At 32.3% G+C, this 21,235-nt stretch overlaps 1 protein-coding gene across 4 annotated transcripts in view; it reads right to left on the bottom strand.

Annotated features, from left to right (window-relative positions):
* The window catches only part of Cnot2 (CCR4-NOT transcription complex subunit 2), a 93,001-nt gene that overhangs the window by 17,901 nt on the left and 53,865 nt on the right, over positions 1-21,235 (bottom strand). For all 4 annotated transcript variants that reach the window (XM_063255131.1, XM_063255132.1, XM_063255133.1 and 1 more), the window contains exons 4-8: positions 15,318-15,384; positions 6,508-6,655; positions 5,638-5,820; positions 3,370-3,449; positions 669-794 (exon numbers count right to left, since the gene is read on the bottom strand). In XM_063255131.1, coding sequence (XP_063111201.1) covers positions 669-794; positions 3,370-3,449; positions 5,638-5,820; positions 6,508-6,655; positions 15,318-15,384 — 604 coding nt within the window. The remainder of the gene's footprint in view (positions 1-668; positions 795-3,369; positions 3,450-5,637; positions 5,821-6,507; positions 6,656-15,317; positions 15,385-21,235) is intronic.

Genomic DNA, 21,235 nt, shown 5'->3' with positions numbered 1-21,235 from the left:
CACTAGAACCCATGAAAGTGGGGAATGAAGGATACTGATGAAGACTAACAATCTATATAAACTATACAAGTCCATGAGCTGTGGTTCTCAACAGTGGGCAATTTTTCACCTAGGGAATATTTTCTAATGTCTGAAAACATCTGTGTCATAATGGTTGGGCGGAGTGTGCTGGCAGTGGAAAGTTGAAACCAGGAATGTTAAACATTCTATATAAACTGGAGTATCACCCTTTCCATACCCTCCTACAAAGAACCACCTAGCCCAAATATCAACAATGTGAATCTTGAGAAACCTTAGCTTAGAAATTTTTGTATTCTTTGAAAAATATGAGACCAATTAAGAAAAGGTAGACCACAAAATAAGCGACTTAAGATGAATTAATACAGAAATGCAGAAGAAAATAACTTCTGAGTACTAATGAGGACTTGCTCATTTGGCTTTTTATACAAGTTTTACCATTAAACTTTGTTGTCATGGAATTCTCAGAAGAAAAACCAGATTTCTAATATCAATTCTGACAAAAAAATTACACTAACTTGATTAGAAAACAAATACGTACCACTATGTACCTATACAATCTGTGCATATGTACATGTGTGTCTGCATGTACATATTTGTGTACATGCTGCAGAAAGTTTCTACTGCCCATCATTAAAAAGTTTAATTACCATAAGGAGCTCTGCCAGCCAAGGGATTTATTAATGGAGTTGGATTACCACTTCCTTCCCTTCTGTTTCGGTCTGCCAATGCTGGAAAATCTGAAAGGTCCAATCCTGTCACATTTTCACTTCCGTCTAAATAATAAGAAACAGTACTAGTTATTGATTTCATAAACATTTAAAAAAAAGATTGTAAAATCCAAACAATATAATATGAAATGCCTTCTCCCTAAATATAGAGCACAATACTGCATATACATTAGTGCTCAAAACATAATTGAGGCTTGAATTCATGTTAAAGAATTTCATGAACAATTGAAGAAAGCAATACATAACCAGCATATTAAAAATCCAAAACTCTATAGAAACTTACTGGGTACTATTTCCACCATGGAAGATTGTAATTTAAAATTCATAGTTAACTAACAGAGAACATGAAAGAGATGAATGATACAACTGTTCTTTTCACTATATCCATACGTAAGCTGTTAGCTGGAACGCTTGAAGCTTCAGTCACACACACGAGTAGCAAAGACATTACCTCCTACAAATAGCCAGAAAGATACAGGTGCACACAGGGGAGAGAGAAGCCTCAAGGACTTCTGCCTTGTAGTCTAGTGGTTTCATATGCAAGTGTGTGTGTGTTTTGAGGACTGAGGATTAAGTAGGACGGGAGCACAGCTCCCTTTTCTGAGGAGTGGGTAAAAACACTGTATAAGAATATGCTATAAAATCAGAAGTTTATATTACCTATTACACAGTATGCGCTCAATAAATATATACTACATAAATAAAATTTACTTTTAAAAATTAAATTTAACCCAACTTCTCTATTTTGCAAAGTTATACCCTGAGTTTTCCCCCTCAAATTTTATTATTCTTATAATCCTGCATTTAATTTTTGAAAAACCTAATTTTCTATCACCAATTCAACCCATGCTAGTTTTTCTTTAATCATTGATCTTGTGTTTATTTCACTTCTGTGTTGTTATTCAATTGATTTTTATTTCTCCTTGAATTTTATAATTGAAAGAATCTCAATTATTATTTCTAGATTATTTTCTGACAGAAAAACAAGTGACTCCATTAATGCTCCAAGTCAAGTGATAATTTAAAAATTATAAGAGTTAAGATACATCATGACTCATTGTTTAAAAAAAGGTTTAAATTTTCAATTAAAATACTATCACCTGAACAAGATAATAGAAATTGAAATGTTACATACTCTTTTAACTCATAAAACAACCTCAAATTATTTATATCTAACCTTTATCTCTACTGACTTTTAATACTCATCTTTAAACAGAATTTAAAATAGTCATTATTAGAGAATATTTTTAACCAAAAAATTTTAATAAATTATTTAATAAACAATTTGTATTTTAGGAAAAGACTTGAAAATCATTCTCCTCATAACTAGTAGAAACAGAATTTTATTTGATTTAGTCTTTTTAAGACAGGGTCTCACTGTGCAGTTCAGGCTGGCCTTGAGCTCACTTTGCAGCCCAAGCTAGTCTTGAACTCACAATGATCCACCTGCCATAGCCTCCCAAGTGCTGGCATTACAGGATTGCACCACCACACCTGCTGGAAATAGAATTTTAAAAACAATTCTAAGATTTTATAGCAGTGTATAAAACCACAACTCAGAATCTAAGATGGCATTGTTTGACACAATGAATGTCCCACTTAAAAACAAAAAAAACCTTCCAATTGAACTATGGAATGCAGCCTGATTTCATTGTTATTTAAACACAAAAAATGTGCATTTTAGAAACAATAAAATACTGTTGTATTTAATATCCTGAATACAAAATTCCCACATATGAATGGTAAAATCTGGAATTTTTCAAACATTTTGATACATTGTTTGATCAATCTATGCTGGAGCAAATATTAACATCCAAAAATTAAAAGCCCATAGCTAGAAATACCATCTCCTTATTAAATCTTCTGTGGAGCTTCTGAAATATGGCTCATCTTACTAATTCTTCTTTCACCTACCACTTCCTTTACATGTATTTCTCTCCCAACAATCCTCAATTTTGAACCTATAGTCATAACAGCATCCTTTATTTTCTTTCTCAGCAAAGTCTAGAAGTGAAGATGAACGAAACTTGAAGCAAAATACTAACACTATTCTCCATTTTCTTCTGCCTGGAATAGCTGATAAAAGAAACAAACTGTGCGAACTTTCTGTCAAAACTAGAAATGGTTTTCCAGGCTTTAAATTTTATATGTAAAACTGGATTAAAAATTCTAATAGTTAAGTGCCACAATCAGTATTATCAAAACTAGGATATGTAAAGGTTCTCTATCTAGGTCTCTTTACAATCAGATGATTATCCCACCTAACCAAGTCCAGATGGTATATTTTCACAGTGACAGACCCAAGGACAGGAAAAGTTTTGAAGCAAGAGACTGTGAAGAATAAGTATAGCTTAAGTAAATGTTTGGGCTTTGTCTTGCTGTTAAGGAAATAATCATGATGTTGTCACACGAATCACTACGGTAACAACACGCCAAATGGAAAAAAATTGCTTACTGAATTAAATTCTATTTCTGGCAATTTCTTACAAAATTCAGTTTCACCACATAACACAATTTTTAAAAAAAGTGTACAATATATAAAGACCAGTATGTTGCACTGTTTTATATTTTAGAAATCTACTGTATTTTTAATAGGATACTAGCTCCAGAATAAGCTTACCTGTTCCATTAAAAATGTTACTTGATAAGGAGTTATTCATTCCAAATGCCTGATTCCTGTTCATTCCAAATCCAGACATACTGGGTACACAGAAAATAATTTTAGATATACAGTAAGAACACTAACTTTGAAATGAAAAACAAAGTGTACGCTTTTGGTCTCATATAAAACAACAGTATGCTTCAAAATGTTTACTGATTTTATTTTTCTGAATTTAATCTTATTTTTATTTAAAAAAAAAATCTCTGAAGTCCTTTCATGAATAAGTTAAAACCAAGACAGCTCACACAAATTAACTAAAAAGCAAAGAATTTACATATGAACTTTGAGGGAAACTAAATTAGGGGTGTCATTTTATGTTCTTGGTGAACCAGTTGACTAAATATTATACGCATATAATCTCAAAAATATTCAGATAGGTGCAAGACTATCCTTCCTGAATACTTGTTTTCCTTGCCTTATTTGCAAAGCTTGCTGTTTTTCATAATGTATTTTCTTTCATGTAGTATGTATCTTTCCCAACTAAAATACAAGCTTCTCATGGACAGAGACCATGTGATATTATTCATCCTTGGATTGTCTTCCCTTTAGCATTTATTGAAATAAAACAGGCATAGGGCCAGGGATTTAGCTCAGTGGCCTAATTGTCGGCCTGGCAAGCGCGAGGTTGTGAGTTCAATCTCCGGTACCAAGAACAAAAATAGGCATTCAATAAATGTTTAGTTGACCTGAATTAAATGGTGCTTTGTGAATTCAGTGTTCCATATGTAGTGTACCTTCCATCTACTTAGTAAAAAAACAATAACAAAAATACCCTTTAGAGTACCCCTCTATTTCTGAATTAATATACAACTAGTATTTGGTAAATAATCACAAATGCTCCCTTTTTTATACAGAAAACTAAACATGAAAGGAAAAGAAAAACAGGCTACACTAGAGCAAAGTCAAATAACTAAAGAGTGCTAAGAATTATTAGTGCAGAGTCTATAATGAAACGTATATCCTTAGTTTCAAGTAATCATCTGGTAAAAGACAGTTTATCAGTGTTACAAAACAGAGCCAACCCATTTGAAGATAGCAGTTCTTTGCCTAAATTTCTAAAATGAACTCTGGTCAAGTGACTTTTTGGTAAAATATGTAACTGATGAAACAACACTCTAGAATAGGTAAGTCAACAGAAACATTTGTTTAATATCAAGTCAGAATTGTCAATGATATAGATGTTCTCATACAGAGTAAGTGTTCAAAGATGAAAACATTTTATAATCAATATAAGTACCAATAGTAGAAATAACCAAGGCTCTAAATTTTCATGTGGCATTCACAATCTATAAAGAAAGTATTTTTTAAAAATGTGAAAAAATATGGAAAGGCAAAAACTAAAATATATTCAATGAGTGATATTACACGAATTCAGAAAGATGCAATAAAGCATAAGAAATACACTGTTAGGAAACTCTTAAAATGATAACTTTGACAGCCTTCATAAATAATAACTTATTTAAAAATTAAAAGCAATAAAATTATAGCTGAAAAAATCAAAAGTCTACATAAAGGAATCAGAATGTATAGGATGACGATTTAGCAGAAAATGAGCTAAAAATCTATTTTAATTCAGATTTTATAAGTGCAAGACAGAAGTAAACAGGTGTGGTAACAACTAAACAAAGGTCTTCACCATTTCCATAGTCCTCAACTTAAAGAAACAGTTTTTGCAAAGAAATCTATCTTGAATGTGAACTCCTATATAAGTTACCGAACAGCTTGAAAAATACTAAAAAAATGGGTAATTTTTACTGCTATTTGTATAGCATATGCAATAGACAGTACAAATGTCCTGTCTTTTTATTTTGAAGCCCAAGATACAACATACTGTTTTAAAGTACTCTATGATTTTAAAAAGGCTTTGGTCAGTGTCTCCACCTCATTCATGAACCTAAAGCTCTTACCACATATGTGCCTAACCTAACTTAATAAAGCAATTATCAACAAAAATTTGCCTGACAATCCAAGAATAATTATTCTCTAAAAATAAAATAAAATAAATATTTAATGTGCTTTCTAAAATCAAACATATTTTCTAAAAGAGTGTATCTTTAGTTTTGGGGGAGTTAAAAGTTATGATTGTATCACAACCACAGCTCCTAAATGTATGATCAAATACACCTGATACAGAAGCCAAGCTTCAAGAATAAAGTGTTGAATATGAAAAAGCAAATCCAAAGATATCCAAGAGACAACTATATACAGTATCAATAAATATCTTACCTGTTCACAGTAAAAGGCTGTCGAGAAGGCTGCTGCTTTGGCATACATATTATGCTTGGCGAGCTTCTGTTGGGGCTACCTAACCCTGAACTGCTCATGCTATTTGTTCTGCTAGGAATTCCAATTCCCTGACCAACCTGGGAGTGGTTCATCATATTCCTAGGATTCATAGGCAAAATACCCCTGCAAAAGAAGTCCATTATACTATATAAGCTTTCTATAGTTACTCATTAATATTCTATATAAATAATCAATTGCTCTAAACCCAGAATCTCAAAAATACTTTTCAAACTGTATTTCTATTTTTTATTAAATTCCTGTGTTTTAGTCTATTCTAGCTCCTTGAAATGAAAAACCAAAGTAAACAAACAAACAAAACGCAGGTGGGGGGGATTAAAGTGAAATTAAATTAAGGTGATAGCTAAGATGATGAACTATCAGTGTGAGTATGATACAAATTACAAATGTACTTTACATATTTGGAATAATTTTACTCAAAATTCATTTCACTGTATCTTCTTTATACTAAATATGCATAATCTATGTCATGTTTTACTTTACTCACACTTAAAGCCATGATGTGGGGGCCAAGAAGCAAGGATTATAATTATATGGGGAGCCACTTGCACGTTTCAGGAATTAACCAGGTAGATAATTAACCCTTAATATTCACCCAATTAACTAGTAGGCTAGTTGGAGGATAAAACATTTGGTACTACATTTATCAATTTGTAAAAAAATAAAATGAGCATAGGCTTCCCCGACTATGCACTGAACCAGAAAAATTATGTAACTATCTTATTAAAAAATTAAAAGCTTGCTTACTACACAGATACAGTTTGAGAAATATTCTGGTCCATCAATAAATACCTGCTTGGAGATGGAGGCGTGTGAAGTGACATTGTTGGTACCCCTGTTGTTGGCGTGACGTGGCTCGGTAACTGAGTGCCTTGTGATAAGCTGCGATTTAACTGAGGGGTATTGTTGCTCATCCCCCTCATTGGAAGGCCTAGTGCACCTAATAGAAAGATTCAGAAGAAGGAAATTCATTGCCATCAGGAATGAAATTGTCATCCATCTTCTGGAGCTGGCAATTTAAAACATTTTTAAATGACCTAACATAATATGCAAATTTTAAATGGATAAATTCAACTTACTTCAAATGGACTCTAATTCTAACAAAATATTCTAGTCTGAAGTTTAATACTTTGAATATAATTTTCATATTTCTATTTTACAATAAACAGTGTCTATCAATGGTTCTAATACTAAGATACATTACTATGAACCAATAGTTTTTAAAATTATTAAAGGTGTATTTGTAAAGTACATAGACATACACCTTTAAAACATTTTACAGTCATGTGGTCTGAATTCACAACTGATGTACGCAGAAAGATATTATCCCCACTTTGCTGAAGTAGCTTTAATTTTTATATACTTTTAAAAATGCATTTTGAACAAGTATATAAATGTATACAAATTTATCAATATCATGTATTTTATAGATCCAACATAAAATGCCAAGAACTGTTAAAAAGCTTAACCTGACATAGATATGAAAGGCAAAAAAAGGGTAGACTTTCAAGGTATTATATAGCACTCCTGTGACCAGCTATAGGGACAGACATATCCCATAGATACTCTTTTTAATACCGCTAAGGGTTTACCATTCAGATATAAAACATGAAATACCCCATTTGGATAATTTTTAAGATGTATGACACTATTTACTTTTATTCAGATAACATGAAATATATACTTCTTAATGATTCATAATTTTCCTACAGACAGTTCATTTTGTATATTTATGTTTTTTCCTTTATCCCTCAAAGTAAGAATATACGGCTGTCATTTATGGTGGCATCCTTTCCTCCATCCTTTTTTTTTTTTGGTCTTTTTCCTTTTTATCGGTACTGGGGATCGAACTCACGACTGCCTGCTTCCAAGGCAGGCGCTTATGCCCCTGAGCTAAACCTCCAGCCCCATTTCTTCCATCCTTCTAATCTGTATGTTTAGTGCTCTTTTTAGTATGCTAAAGAATAGTGCACTGGTCAATGAAACTTACTGCGAATGAAAATTAAAAGCAGTAAGTCGGAGAGCTAATCAATAAATAGATGTCTTTCATGCTGTGGATTTAAGGAAATTTTTCTTTTCCCTTTTTGATCAAATTTTGTGTCAAATAATTTCACAAACCTGAAGATTTTTAAAACTATTGGCTTCTAAATAGATAGGAGTTCTATATATACCAAGCATATTTTCTTTCAAATATCTCTGTAAACTTTATTTTTCCATATACCATAATAATGTGTCAATTTCTAAGAGATCACAAGGATTTCACCTTTAAGTATCTGGAATTTGGCAATCTGATTTCTTTAACATGCCTAAAGGGAACTGGTCTAGATTATATTAGTCATTACTGACTGTTATTCAGTCACTACTGAATGTCTATTCAGCATACTGAATGCATGTTTGAATTCTGTGACCATGAAAATGGCACTAGGGGCCAGCAGTTTCTATGACTCTTCAACAAAATAAGGGATAACACGAGATTAGAAATTTGCTCATTAAAAATTTCTTAAGAAATCAAGTCTTTCCTCTTGCCCAAGCATATCAGTTTCCCTCTAAGCCTTCTACATGCTCCCATAATGAACCACCAAAATCATACTTTTCACATTATTCAGTCGAACAATCAGTGGGCACCTATTATTTGATATTATTTGATATGCACTATACTAGTTGCTAGAGACAGTGAACAAGATAGAAGGCTCCTAGTCTCAAACAGCTTAAATCCTACTCCCTAAACAAGATGCTCTTAAGTTACATGCAGATTTCCCAAAAGAATGTGCTTCTTACAGGTACTGATAACACACACACACACACACACACACACACACACACACACACACACTCAAAACAATATCTTATGCATCTTATAGAAAAAAGAAATCTGAGTGAGTTAACTGACTTTTCTATTCATTCATTACTATAAATATATGTTTACCAAAAATCTAGTGCTTTTTGGCCTCCTTTTAAAGCACTGGTAAAACTCTCTGAGGACTATTCACTATATCTCTCTATACATACTATTCTATGCTATGTAGTGAAAATTTGTAATATCAGAAATATTTTAGACAGTGGAGATTATCAAATATTAGCAAAAAAGTGTGGGAAAGCAAACAAGAATGGATAAGAATACTTAGCAAATTAAAGACTGGCATACTTCAATTAATTTATGATACTAAAAGACTATGAAATAAAAAGTATTACTGTTTAATTTTAGTCTACAAAATTTACCTTTTTCATAAAAGATCTAATAAATTCAAAATGTCTGAGTGGCATTTTGTGGAACTATGAAGAGATCATAAAGTAAAAACACCACTACAAAACTAGGTATGGTGGTGCATCCCTGTAATCGCAGTACTTGTGAGGCTGAAGTAGGAGGATCACTGTGGGTTTGAGGCCAGCCTGGGCTACAAAGTAAGCTCTAGGCCAGACTGAATTGCATGGTGAAATCTTGTCTCAAAAAAACATATCAAACCAAACCAAACCAAACCATCCCACACCACACCATTATAAACTGAATCATCAATTTCTGAATACTTAATGGGGTTAACTTTATAAACTTAAGTGCTTTAAAAGAAATAGCAATCAAAAGGAACATGAATATGTAAAGATTTATCTTAAGGAAATAAAATATACAAAATCATCAAATGTGATTTATTTGAGTCAAACTATTAGAACTAGAAAAGTTTAGGGGAGAAGAAAATTTAAACTTATCTCCAAAATATTGACTTAAGAATAGAATATACAAGTTAAAAAAAAAAAAAAAAAAAGCAAGAAGTTCCCCTTCCTCAGAGGGGACATAAAAGACCTAGAGAAAAAATATAAATATGCACAGATGAGCTTGTGCATGAGTTAGCGAATGGAAAGAGCAGAATAAAATTTGTTGACTACCTAACTACCAAACATTATGCTACTATTCTATTGCTTTTAGTTCTTTTTAACAATTCTATAGAAAAAATATCTAAGCCTTACTTCATAGGTTTAAAAAAAAAAAGGACAAACAAAAACCAGTTTAAAAGGTTAGAACTGTGAATTATTATTTTTTCTTTTAGGAGGACTGTAAGAACACACTCTAAAATCATTTAGCAGGGTGCTACATAATTAATGAACAAACTCAATTTTTTATTGATCATTTTTCAGAAACCCTAAAGAATATGATTTAAGACATAATTCCACAAATTATTTCAGGGGCACAAACTATGGTACATCTCTCTCTCTCTCTCTCTCTCTCTCTCTCTCTCTCTTTTTTTTTTTTTTTTGTCTTTTTATCAGTACCGGGGATCAAACTCATGACTGCCTGCTTGCAAGGTAGGCGCTTATGCCACTGAGCTAAATCCCCAGCCCCCAACTATGGTACATCTCTTAAATACTTATGGCAAGATGTGCCACTATAGTTGTTACTAACTTTTGCACTTCCCAGAGAACTTCAGTATATGGGTCCTATCTCCAAAAATTATGATTTAGTCTGAGTTTAGGTAATTCATGGGTAGTAGAATTTTTAAAATTCAAGTGTGCTGGAAATACATGCAAGACTGAGAACCACTATTATACAGTATTGAGTCTAATCACAATAGTATAGAATCCGAATAGTTTAGTCTTTAAAATTTTGCCAAGACCCAAACAACTTGCTCTAACCCTGCTTAACATTTTTGTATTTATATATTAAAATACTTGATTTATAATCTTCTTCCTTCTTTCCCTGCTCCCCTTCTCAAATCTCTCCCTGTACCTATACTACTCATATCATTCTTTTACTAAGAATACTTTTCTTGTTCCACAGAGATACCAAAGACTATTTAAAAGTAAATACATAAGTACTATAGTTCAGGTATCTTTACACAGTCTACACAGTGTTTCTGAATGCATGTAGGAGCGACCACTAATTTAGACTTAGGAAGAGATGTATCTGTGATCAGAAAAGGTTTCTTGAAGGAAACATAATATGAACTAAGTAACAAAAAAGATTTAACTAGGCATTCAGATGGTGTAGGCAGATGTTACAACAGTTCAATCTGAGAAAATGACAAGATATATGAAAATAAGGACAAAAAAGCTGGGTAAAATAGCTGTGGCTACTCAGGATGTTGAAGCACACAAGAGTTCTGGGCTGAGCAGGCAACAAATAAAAGGAAGAGAAAAAAGGACAGGATAGGTAGGAGGAAAAAGTGGGGGGGAGGAGAACAAGTCACACACCTGGAGGAATGAACTTACTCTCTAGCTGCTAAGAATGTATGAAACAAGAAATATGCGATAATGCCAACCAACTTTTGGTTGGCTCTTCATAGAAGTTCCACAGGATCTTTACCTGTGGAAGAGCTGTGTGCATCTTTCAAATATACTTTGTACTTTTCCTCAGCCTAAATACCTGTTATAGACTACTGATACTCATTCAGGTCTCAAACCTTAGAAATTATACTCGATCCCTCTCTGCTACATCCTACATCATCAAGTCAAACCAGCTCTACTCCCAAATATTCCAATCTGACCACTTCCCAGTAACTCCGCCTCTAACTCAAGTTACCCTATTCTCTTGCAGGCTACTACAGAAGTAGCCTTGTCCTTTGTGCCTTCTCATCCAGTTCATTTTTTATATAGCTAAGCAGATCATTAAAATTGTATGTTCAAAATTATCTGATGACTGCTGCTTCATTAGTCTTATCTATTACGCTGGGCCTCTTACTCCTCCTATAACTCATTAAAATTCATTCTTATATTCTTGAAAATTACAACTGTGATGCCTGGTGTTGGTTGTATTTGAAAAGCTCTCCTTTACATCATCCCAAGGACTTCGTCTCCGTAACATTTAGTTTTGCATTCAAACATGACCTCCTTAGGGACACTCTGCCTGTTCCATCTAAACTATTAATCCTATCCACTCATCCCATTAACTTGACTTAACCTGTGTAGCACTTGTTACGAGAGTTAAATTATTTACTTAGTTGCCAGCATGTTTACTCTATCTTTATTAAAACTAAACACCATGAAACAGAAACTATTATTTGCCATATTCTTACTAGTTCTTATTATTCATTTAGCTCTTGGAATAATAATCACATTCAAAGTGGGCACTCAAGTACATGATGTTCAATGAATAAATCCTATAATAATGTCTTCAGTAGAGTGCTCCACAAATTCCCGACATCTATGGATTGAACATAAGTAAGTTCTACCATGTAAAATGGCCCTGTAGGGTCATGAAATTCAGTGAGTAGTATTTAGCTTGTGGGTTTTAGAGAATCACAAGTTCTCAACTCATACATAGAATTATTCTTGTTATTGCAATTCTAGATCTACAGTTTACTATTTACATAACCTTGGGCAAGTCCCTTAATCTCTTTTGAAAATTAAGAAAGTTAATTTATATCATATGCTTAAAATAACATCAGGCACAGTAAACAAATATTTGTTGTTTAGTTTTTTTGGGGAGGAATTTTTTTTTTTTTTGTATCGGTACTAGGGATCGAACTCACGACCGCCTGCTTGCAAGGCAGGTGCTTATGCTACTGAGCTAAATCCCCAGCCCCTGTTGTTTAGTTTTTATGTAAAACATGTCTATGGAAAGAAAGTTCACAGGTAGTCTTATGGTGAAGATAAAATAAGATTACCTCATTAAATGATTATTTCATCACAGAATAGCTCTTAAATTTGGAAAGCAGCAAAGATCTTGAGATATATCCCATAGAAAAGTGAATACTATAGTTCTTCGCTGAAATTAATTTAACAACCTAAGTTTTCCTAGCCTTGATGCTAGGACTACTCTCAAAGCTATCCTATGATGTATTGTTTTGAGGACTAAAACAACTTTATTTGGTTTCTTGAAAGTCAATTTCAAACATGGTCTCATCTGTGAATTCTTTCCTTAATCATTCTTAAAGACAGTGATGATTCCTGCCTTTGAAATATCCAGAAAATTCTCAACTTCTTACCGTATAGTAAATGTATTTAGTGTTAAATTATATATGGGAACCCTATTTTGCTCATCACATATTCAACAAATGTTTACTGAGTGCTTGTTATGTACAGAGTACTGAGGACATAAAGGCAATAAAAACATGCAAAAAATAAAACTAGTAACATCACAGGAGCATATATACTGTACAAAGATGTCATAAAGGGAATAAATGGTTGCGTCTACATAGAGTTGCAGTGTCTAGCATGAAATTCAATATCTGTCAAATTCAATTCTTACCTCCTTTTGAAGCTTTATAACCACAATAACACACTGTGCTTTTCTCCCCAAACCCTAAAACACTGTTCATACCATTCCATACATGATACCCATATATTATTATCATGGGCTGTTAAGTAATAATTTATTCATATCTTAACTTCCTCAACTATAGCATGTGTTTAAAAGCGAGACTTCCCAGTGTTCAGTACCAATGACTAAACTTTAAGAGTCTGTTAAATGGCTAATGTGGAACTGACTTGCTCGCTTTAAGCTTGAAGTGATCAATATGTATCTTTCATCTATTTACACTGTTAACAACAACACTCTTGAACCACCTCACTTATGCTTTGGTTTTCTACAAACCCAGGAGCCTTTGCATAGGACTTCTTAAAATGAAAGGTCAAAGAGATGTCTGATAGAAGCCTGAAACTATGCCTGCTGCTACTCTAAAGCTAATAGTCCAAACTATAGGAAGAACTATTTCCTATCCCAACTGGAGGCTGGACCCTTGAGAATTCAAATACGAATGTATATAACAGATTCATCTGAGAGTTAGTTATATGCCTGTAAGACAGTACCACAAACTGGGAAGCACTCAATAAATGGTACTTTCTTTTTCCTTCAATTTTATAAGGCTCTCAATCCTACTGGTAAAAAAGCACTGCAACTATATCATCTCTTAATTTCAAAGCCCTGACTATCCAGTAGAAATTCATTCCTGAATCCCTGTTCATTACAATCTAGTAAACAATTTCAGTAAGTTCAAAAATCTTTTAATCCTAAAGGCATACTTCAAATCTTATGAACACATTCACAAAGATAAATAGAGAACACCATGGAATTTAAATATTTGAATATCTCGATGAAAAGTTAACTTTTAAGATATAATACCAGAATCCGAGATCGTATAAAGCTCTAGTCCAGTATTTTCAGGTTATCTCAAGCAGCAAATGATATTCTACCGAAATCTAGAAAGCCATCGGTTTAAATAGTTCTATACTCATTTCATGAGAAACACTCTTGTTTATTTCAGCAAGTCTTAATTCTGAAGAGGATGTTCTTCCTTCTTCAGTCTTCTAACTTTTCTAACCAGTAGAACCCACATACAAGTACCACAAAATCCTACTGAACTCGCCCAATATAAATACAAAGTTAATGGTGGTACCACAATGCACACGGAAGAAAGAACTTTGATTTATGTCAGTCTTGATGCGTTGTCACAGTAAGCTGCCACTAAAAATGGCACTCCCCTCTAATCCTTTCTCTCCACACTTAAAGTCAATTCCTCAAATATAACATTCTGACTTAAAACTATTAAAACCTTGACTCTCACTCAAGTACCACATGGAAACTTGAAACACAGGCCAAACAGAACACTGCTAGTTAATAATATTCCTTCAACAGGATAAGCATTTCTTGATAAATAAGCAATATATTTTCTGGGCAACGAAAAGCTTCTAAAATGCAATTAATTAGAAAAACCTGTTAAAGGAAGAAGAAAGGAAGGAAGGATGGATTTGTGTGTATTTACTAATTCTGTTTTAGTAAAACTTTGTTTCATAGATAGAAACAATGCTTATATACAAAATTAATTTCGTTGCCCACTAAACTTTAAAACCTATATGTAGAATAAAGTGGCATGACAAGGTATTCTAATACCTATCAAAATTTTTTATTTCTCATTATACAGGAAAGGTTCCAAGTCAATAAGTGATTTTTGTTTGAAGCTGGTTAATACTGTCAGTGCTCAGATGTCTCCTTCAGTTAATTATGATATATAATTGACTGGAATTTATACTTTTAATACCCCATTCCATTAATGGAAATAAGAAATCAATAGATTGTTAACACTAATGGAGAGGATAAATCTTTTTAATAGGTAGAATTTTTGAAATTTGGAAAACATGAAGATATTTTGTAATTGAGAATTTTATAATAACTAATATTTATTGAGCGCTTACTATGCGCCAGGCACTATGCTAAGCGCTTTAAAAATATTATACTTAAAGAAAATCTTATATAATGAAAAAAGAACTGAACTGTACATCAAAAATTTAAGATTCTATGAGACAGAGCTAAAGCAGAAGAAAAATTATGTGCTAAACAAAATATAAAACATCTACCAAACCAAATAAAAAACAGTAATAACCCCCCAAACCTCAGACTTTAAGTTTCTTTAGTTGAAATCAAGTAGAGTATCTACTTTTGTTTACCACTTTAAATATAACACAAAATATGTCAAAATACATTTGAATTTATCCTATATTCAATTTAGAATTAGTGAGGGCTAAAATAATGAGGTTTCTCTATGTAAATTTTTAAAAAAATACTAAAAAGTATCTTTTTTGTTAAATCCTACAAACCAAAAGGGCGGAGCTGCTTGCCCTTTAACAGTTACTTTTCTCTTTAAATAAATATCCCAGAATAAATACAAAATTCTTACTTTGTTGCCCGTATAAACTTGCCCCAAACTGAGACAGCTGACCTGATGTAGATGGCGATGCCAGCATCTAGAAACAAATTAATTATATTAGAGCATAAAGAACATAAAGCATTTTATTTACATTTTATAAATCTGTATTTCATATCACAATGTTAGCCTCTAATCCACACTCTTGTTCTTCCTAAAATATAAATATTATGTAACAAACCCTATTTTTTGTGAGAATACCATCAGTAAATGAAACCAAATTGTGCAAATGGAAACGTTTTAATAGTTTTGAAGTTTTTATAACATTACACTAAACTAAATTGTATCATCACTATTCACATGAAGAAAAGATTCAGGCTAAGCTAACAAAAACATACATGCAACATCTCAAAAAGTAATCTCTGTAAATCTGTAAGTAAAATTTCTTGATTCTCAAATATTAAATTATAAATTCAATTTAATACTTAGAGAAATTTTGTTTTTTCTAAGAATATTTCCTGATGTTTATATACAAATAAATGATTTATAGCAAAAGAAAAAAAAATCTGTAATTATACATTTTACCATAAAAGTGGAGAGGTGCAACAGTAGAAGATAGAAAAAAATGCTTACAAAAACGTAGACATGATAATGATTGATAAGGTTAATGAGTGACAGAAATTTCCAGATGCTCGTTACACAATGCCTTTCAGCTATGGCACTAATATCTTTTTTTTTCTAATATCTTTTTTCATAGTAGCATATAAAGTATTTGAAGGCACGTTACATTCATGTAGCATGCTATATTCACTCACATTTCGTAGATAGATGTATAGTAAAGATACATATACATATATATACATGTATGTATCTGTGTATTCATGTAAATATGTTAGATATTTAGGATGAGTAAATGAAAATGTGTATGTTGTGTATTGTTGTATTAGACAACGATCAAATGCTTAAATTAAATAAGATATGGACCATGTCATCAAGAGGCTTATATCTAATGGATGATACAATTACATTTGAAGCATAGTGTGAAAAATGTTATAAAGGAATTATAAAGCATCCCTGGAGGAAGGTAATTGTGATACCTACACTAGGGTGAGGTATCAGTGAAACGTTGTAGGTATTAACATCTGATGAAGGGTCTTCCAGGCCAAAAATAGGTAATAAGGTTAATGACACAATGAGAAAACAAATTAAGACATAGACTGTACAAAACAGGCTAAGTAGGAAAGGGAATAACATTCACCCATAAATGTAAATATAAGAATGAAAAACAGAACTTAAAGGCCTCATTGCAAATGGCCTTCTTAAATATCACGTAACTGACAAGCAACTATGACAATAAGGAAAACAATATTAAGCAAGAAAGTGACAAGATCAAAATGGGCTTTAGGAAGAAAATTCTAAGAGTCAAAATGAATGCAAATTTACAATATCAAACTAAAACAGCATAAGTGAGACTACAAACAAGATACCCTGATACCGTAGAAGTAAAAGCACTTCATGTCTTCCTGAACTAGTTGTGGTATAGCAAAAAGTGAGTGCGTGGGGAAAAAAAAAAAAAATCACAAAGCAGAGAATTATCAAAGGCTGCTCTGCAGTTTCCTAGGAAGGAAAATCATGCTGACATAGTTAAGAAAACTAAGAGGAATCTGTATATAGATTCAATGTAATTCCAATCAAAATACCAACAGCATATTCTACACAATTAGAGAAAACAATCCTGAAATTCATATGGAACCAAGAGAAACCCAGATAAAAGCAGGAAGTCTTGCAATATCTGACATCAAGCCATATTATAAAGCAATACAGTAGTGATAAAGAAGGCATGGTACTAGAAAACAGATATGTGGATCAGTGGAACAGAACAGATACAGAAACTCTGCAGACACATTTTGCTGTTTGATCTTTGACAAAAGGGCCCAAAAGCACAACTGGCAGGAAAGATAGTCTCTTCCACAAGTAGTCCTGGGAAACCCATTACCTGTTTGCAGAAGACTGAAACCCTAACCCTAACCCTAACCCTAAACTATCTCTTATCATATACCAAATTAAATAAAAATGGAATCAAAGATCTAAACACTGAAAGGGAAACATTAAGACAATTGGAAGATAGGACAGGTAAAATGTATAAAGATATAGGTGTACGAAAGGATTTTCTAAATAGGACCTCAACTGCACAAAAAGTAACATCAACAAGTGGACTAGAGAAAGGAACAGACACAGAGGAAAAAAATACAAATAGACAATAAATATATATGAAAAGATGTTCAACATCTGGCTATTAGAGAAATGCAAATTAAAAGAATGCTAAGATTCCATCTTACTCCGAAAGAATGGCAATCATCACAAAATCAAACAATAACAAATGCTTCATGGCTGTGATTAAAAATGAACCATCCTATAGTGCTGGTGGGAATGCAAATTATTACAAACATTATGAAAATTCATATAGAGATTTCTCAAAGAATTGGAATTAGAAATTCTATATGACTTAGCTACCCACCTTCCAGCAAGCTTCCCCAAAGAGCTTAAGTCATTATATTATAGCAATACATGCATACCAATGTTTACAGAAGCACAATGCACAATACCTAAATCCTGAAAGCAGCCTGTAAAATCATCAATGGATGACTGGATAAGGAAAATGTGGTATCTATATATAATGGAATACTACTCAGCTATAAAAGAATGACACATTTGACACATCTGTAGGAAAATGGATGCACCTGGAAAATAGAATGTTGAGTGAAATTAACCACACATATAAGTACCGTAAACCTGAGTGAGGCAAAGTACAAACAAAGAAAATGGTAAAGAATGCACAGAAGGGAATAAGGAAATGGATTTTTTGCAATAGGGAAGGGGTCTAAGGGAACAAGGCTGAGAGGTGAGGGAGAAGGAGGAAAGGGGAAATATGTAGAACAAAGATGTATCATGTACAGGAATCTAAGAGCCTCAAGGAATATAAGCATTATATGCCATAACATGAGCTAAGGTTAATAATACCAACAAGAATGAAAATCAGGAGGGGGAGAATTAAGAGGAGGAAAGGAAAAGGAAAAGAAACAAGCTATGTTGAGTACATGAACCCACTCCCAACATGACTAGAAACTACATGTACTGCAAGCTCTCACTAATAAAATTTTTAAAAAGAAAAGAAAAAACCTTTGAAGAAAACACTTTAACAATGGCAGTGTACAACATACATTTCATGTTTTTATGTCAAAATTATTGTTGTAATTATTCTGAAGTTTGTACAACTTTTTAGCCACCACTCCAACATCAGTGCTTACAGCAATAAATTTTCTAATAAAACATCAAACTTTATATTTTCTTAAATTCAGAGTTTCCAATGTCGACAATTACTCTAACAAACTCTATACATACTCTTGAATCTTTTAACCCAAAAGATCAAAAGATACCTACTCAAATTCTTTTCATTAGCACTATGGTCATAACTTACCACATTAACTACAAGTATTTTACAAACATACTAAACATTCACTTCCAAATTGCAAAGAGAAAATAAAAAATGTATAGTATATAGCAAAGCTTTAGCTGCAAACTAAAGGTAAAGAAGTCTATATAAAATACTGAAAAAATAATGACTTAATTATCATTATCAGCTATAAATGTATACAGTTGTTTCTAAAAGTTCCAAATACTGTATAAAATATTGGCTAGTAAGATTCCTTGGTTTAGAATGGAATGCTCCATGAGTATTTTCAAATGGACAATTTAAAAAATGTTACTCTTCTCAAAAATTTATGCCTAGTAAACATTCATTTAATATCCGAAGAATATACATTTTAGTATACTTTTTCACAAAAGTTACACATGTACAAATAGATGTATACATGTACAAATACAAGTGTGACAGTCATCACTACTCTCAGCATGGGAACAGGGAATAAGAAAGGAGAGGGTTACAATATGCAGGTAGAGACGTTGTGATTTCCAAAGCCTATGATTTGATACTAACAGTAAGAGGGTGATCAGTTCACCATCATGTGTACATTAAACATCATTTTCTCTATTTTATATGTGTACAAGTTAGTAAAGAGTGCTCTGAAATATGAAAAGAGTTTAATGTTACATTTAGGATTTTATAATCTTTAATATATTCATGTATTGTAAAAACTACTGCCTTAAAATGTGTCAAAAGTGCAAATAAATAATTTCTTATATAATCCACACCTAATGATATGTATTTTTATAATCTGAAATAGTGCTAAAATGGAATTTAACATAAGAATGTGAATGAGACAAAAATGGTTATGGAGTATGTCCTGGCAGAGTAATACTGAGTGTTGGTAGACAGCACAAAATTTAAACATCTCTTAAATGATAAAGAATGAATAATTTAGAAAAACATAACTTTCAGATCAAGAGACATATTACAGTAAGGATTGTGGTATAAGCAGAAAGAGTCCTATAAAGAAGAAAAAATTTCCAATTTGAATCTTGGTTCTTCAACTTACCCAAGGAGCTCTGGTTTCTTCCTGTAAGAGGAAATAACACTACCTACCTCACAGAGCTCAAGTGAAGATTAAGAAATGGAACATGGTGCTTAACAAACCATACCAACGGCTGCTAAATTAGAATTCAATCTTTCTCTCATTGTAAAACATCAGACAGAGGAGTGTTCAGCCTCTGGAAATTCAAAAGATAATATCCTAAATTTATGTAACGTTTTGTGCAAGGAGCTAAAGAAGTTTGTCTTGAGAAATCATAGGTAAAATAAGGTATAGAACTTGGTTCACAAAAGGTAAAAAAACTAAATGTCACATAATCAGTAGAATGATGAGACCAAAAAGTAGGTTATCGTGTCTGTAGTCTAAAACGATCATAATTATACATTTTCCATATTTCAAAAAATATACAATATACACTGTAATCAAACCGCGTGATAGTAAAACTCTGGAAGCTAGTAGAGGAAAAAGTAATGTGATTCTAGTTATTTATTTTTCTGATTCAAGAGAACCCTTTGTCCTTTAAAATAGAAAATCAACAAATCAGAACTACATTTAAAATAGTATTTCCACTGTTAATAGATCTAACTCTGGAACTCACTCAAAATTGTGTTTAAAAATATATATTTGAGGCAAGGTGCAGTGGCTCATGCCTGTAATCTCAGGACTTGGAAGGCTGAGGCAGGAGAACTGCTGTGAGTTCCAGGCCAGCCTGCATAGCGAAACTGTTTCAAACCAACCCAAACCAAACCAAAAATCAAAAACAGGTAACTTTAAAACTGAATCTGACTTCTTTTAGACCTTTATGACCAGAATTAAGTATTAAATCTTCCATTTCTCTCATGCTTCCTAACAGTGATTATGTCTCTTAAGTTACTTCATCTAAAAAAAAAAAAAAAAAAAAAAAATCATGAAAATATTTATAAGAAACATTAAAATCAGCTTGGTTAAGAAATTATTCTCGTGAGGCTTCAAAACACAATTTTATTAAATAAAAATTCCCTGACAATAATAAAATTGAAATAATCTGTTTCAAAATAATATAAAAATTCATTGCATAATATAAAGGTATGCTGATAATACAATTTCAAAAGAAAAAATTATTTCTGACTATATCTTAGCCAAAAAGAGGTAAACAGAAAGGAAGAAAAGTATGTCCAGACACATAAAGTATCTACATACTTAGAATCCTAAATCTACAGAGAATCTGGAGGACATTTTAAAATTAAAAACAGAATGCTTTAGAAACAAACAAACAAACCAGAACAAAATCTAGCAAACTGGCACAAAAAGAGGCTCGGAGATGATAATATAGTAAAAGAAAAAGAAGAAAAGAATAGGGGCGAGGGTACCAAAATATAAAGCAGTCATTAAGTCACAAAACCGACAGCTTATGAATCATATGCAATAAAATTACAAGTTTTACTATGTAGTCTAAGTAATTTTCACTGAAACCATAGAATT

The sequence above is a fragment of the Cavia porcellus genome, unplaced genomic scaffold (assembly GCF_034190915.1).
Source record: "Cavia porcellus strain 051 isolate PalLab524CR breed Dunkin Hartley unplaced genomic scaffold, mCavPor4.1 scaffold_8, whole genome shotgun sequence".
NCBI classification, from domain to species: Eukaryota; Metazoa; Chordata; class Mammalia; order Rodentia; family Caviidae; genus Cavia; species Cavia porcellus.
Note: the sequence above shows the minus strand (reverse complement) of the source record. Positions and strands in the feature narration are given on the sequence as shown.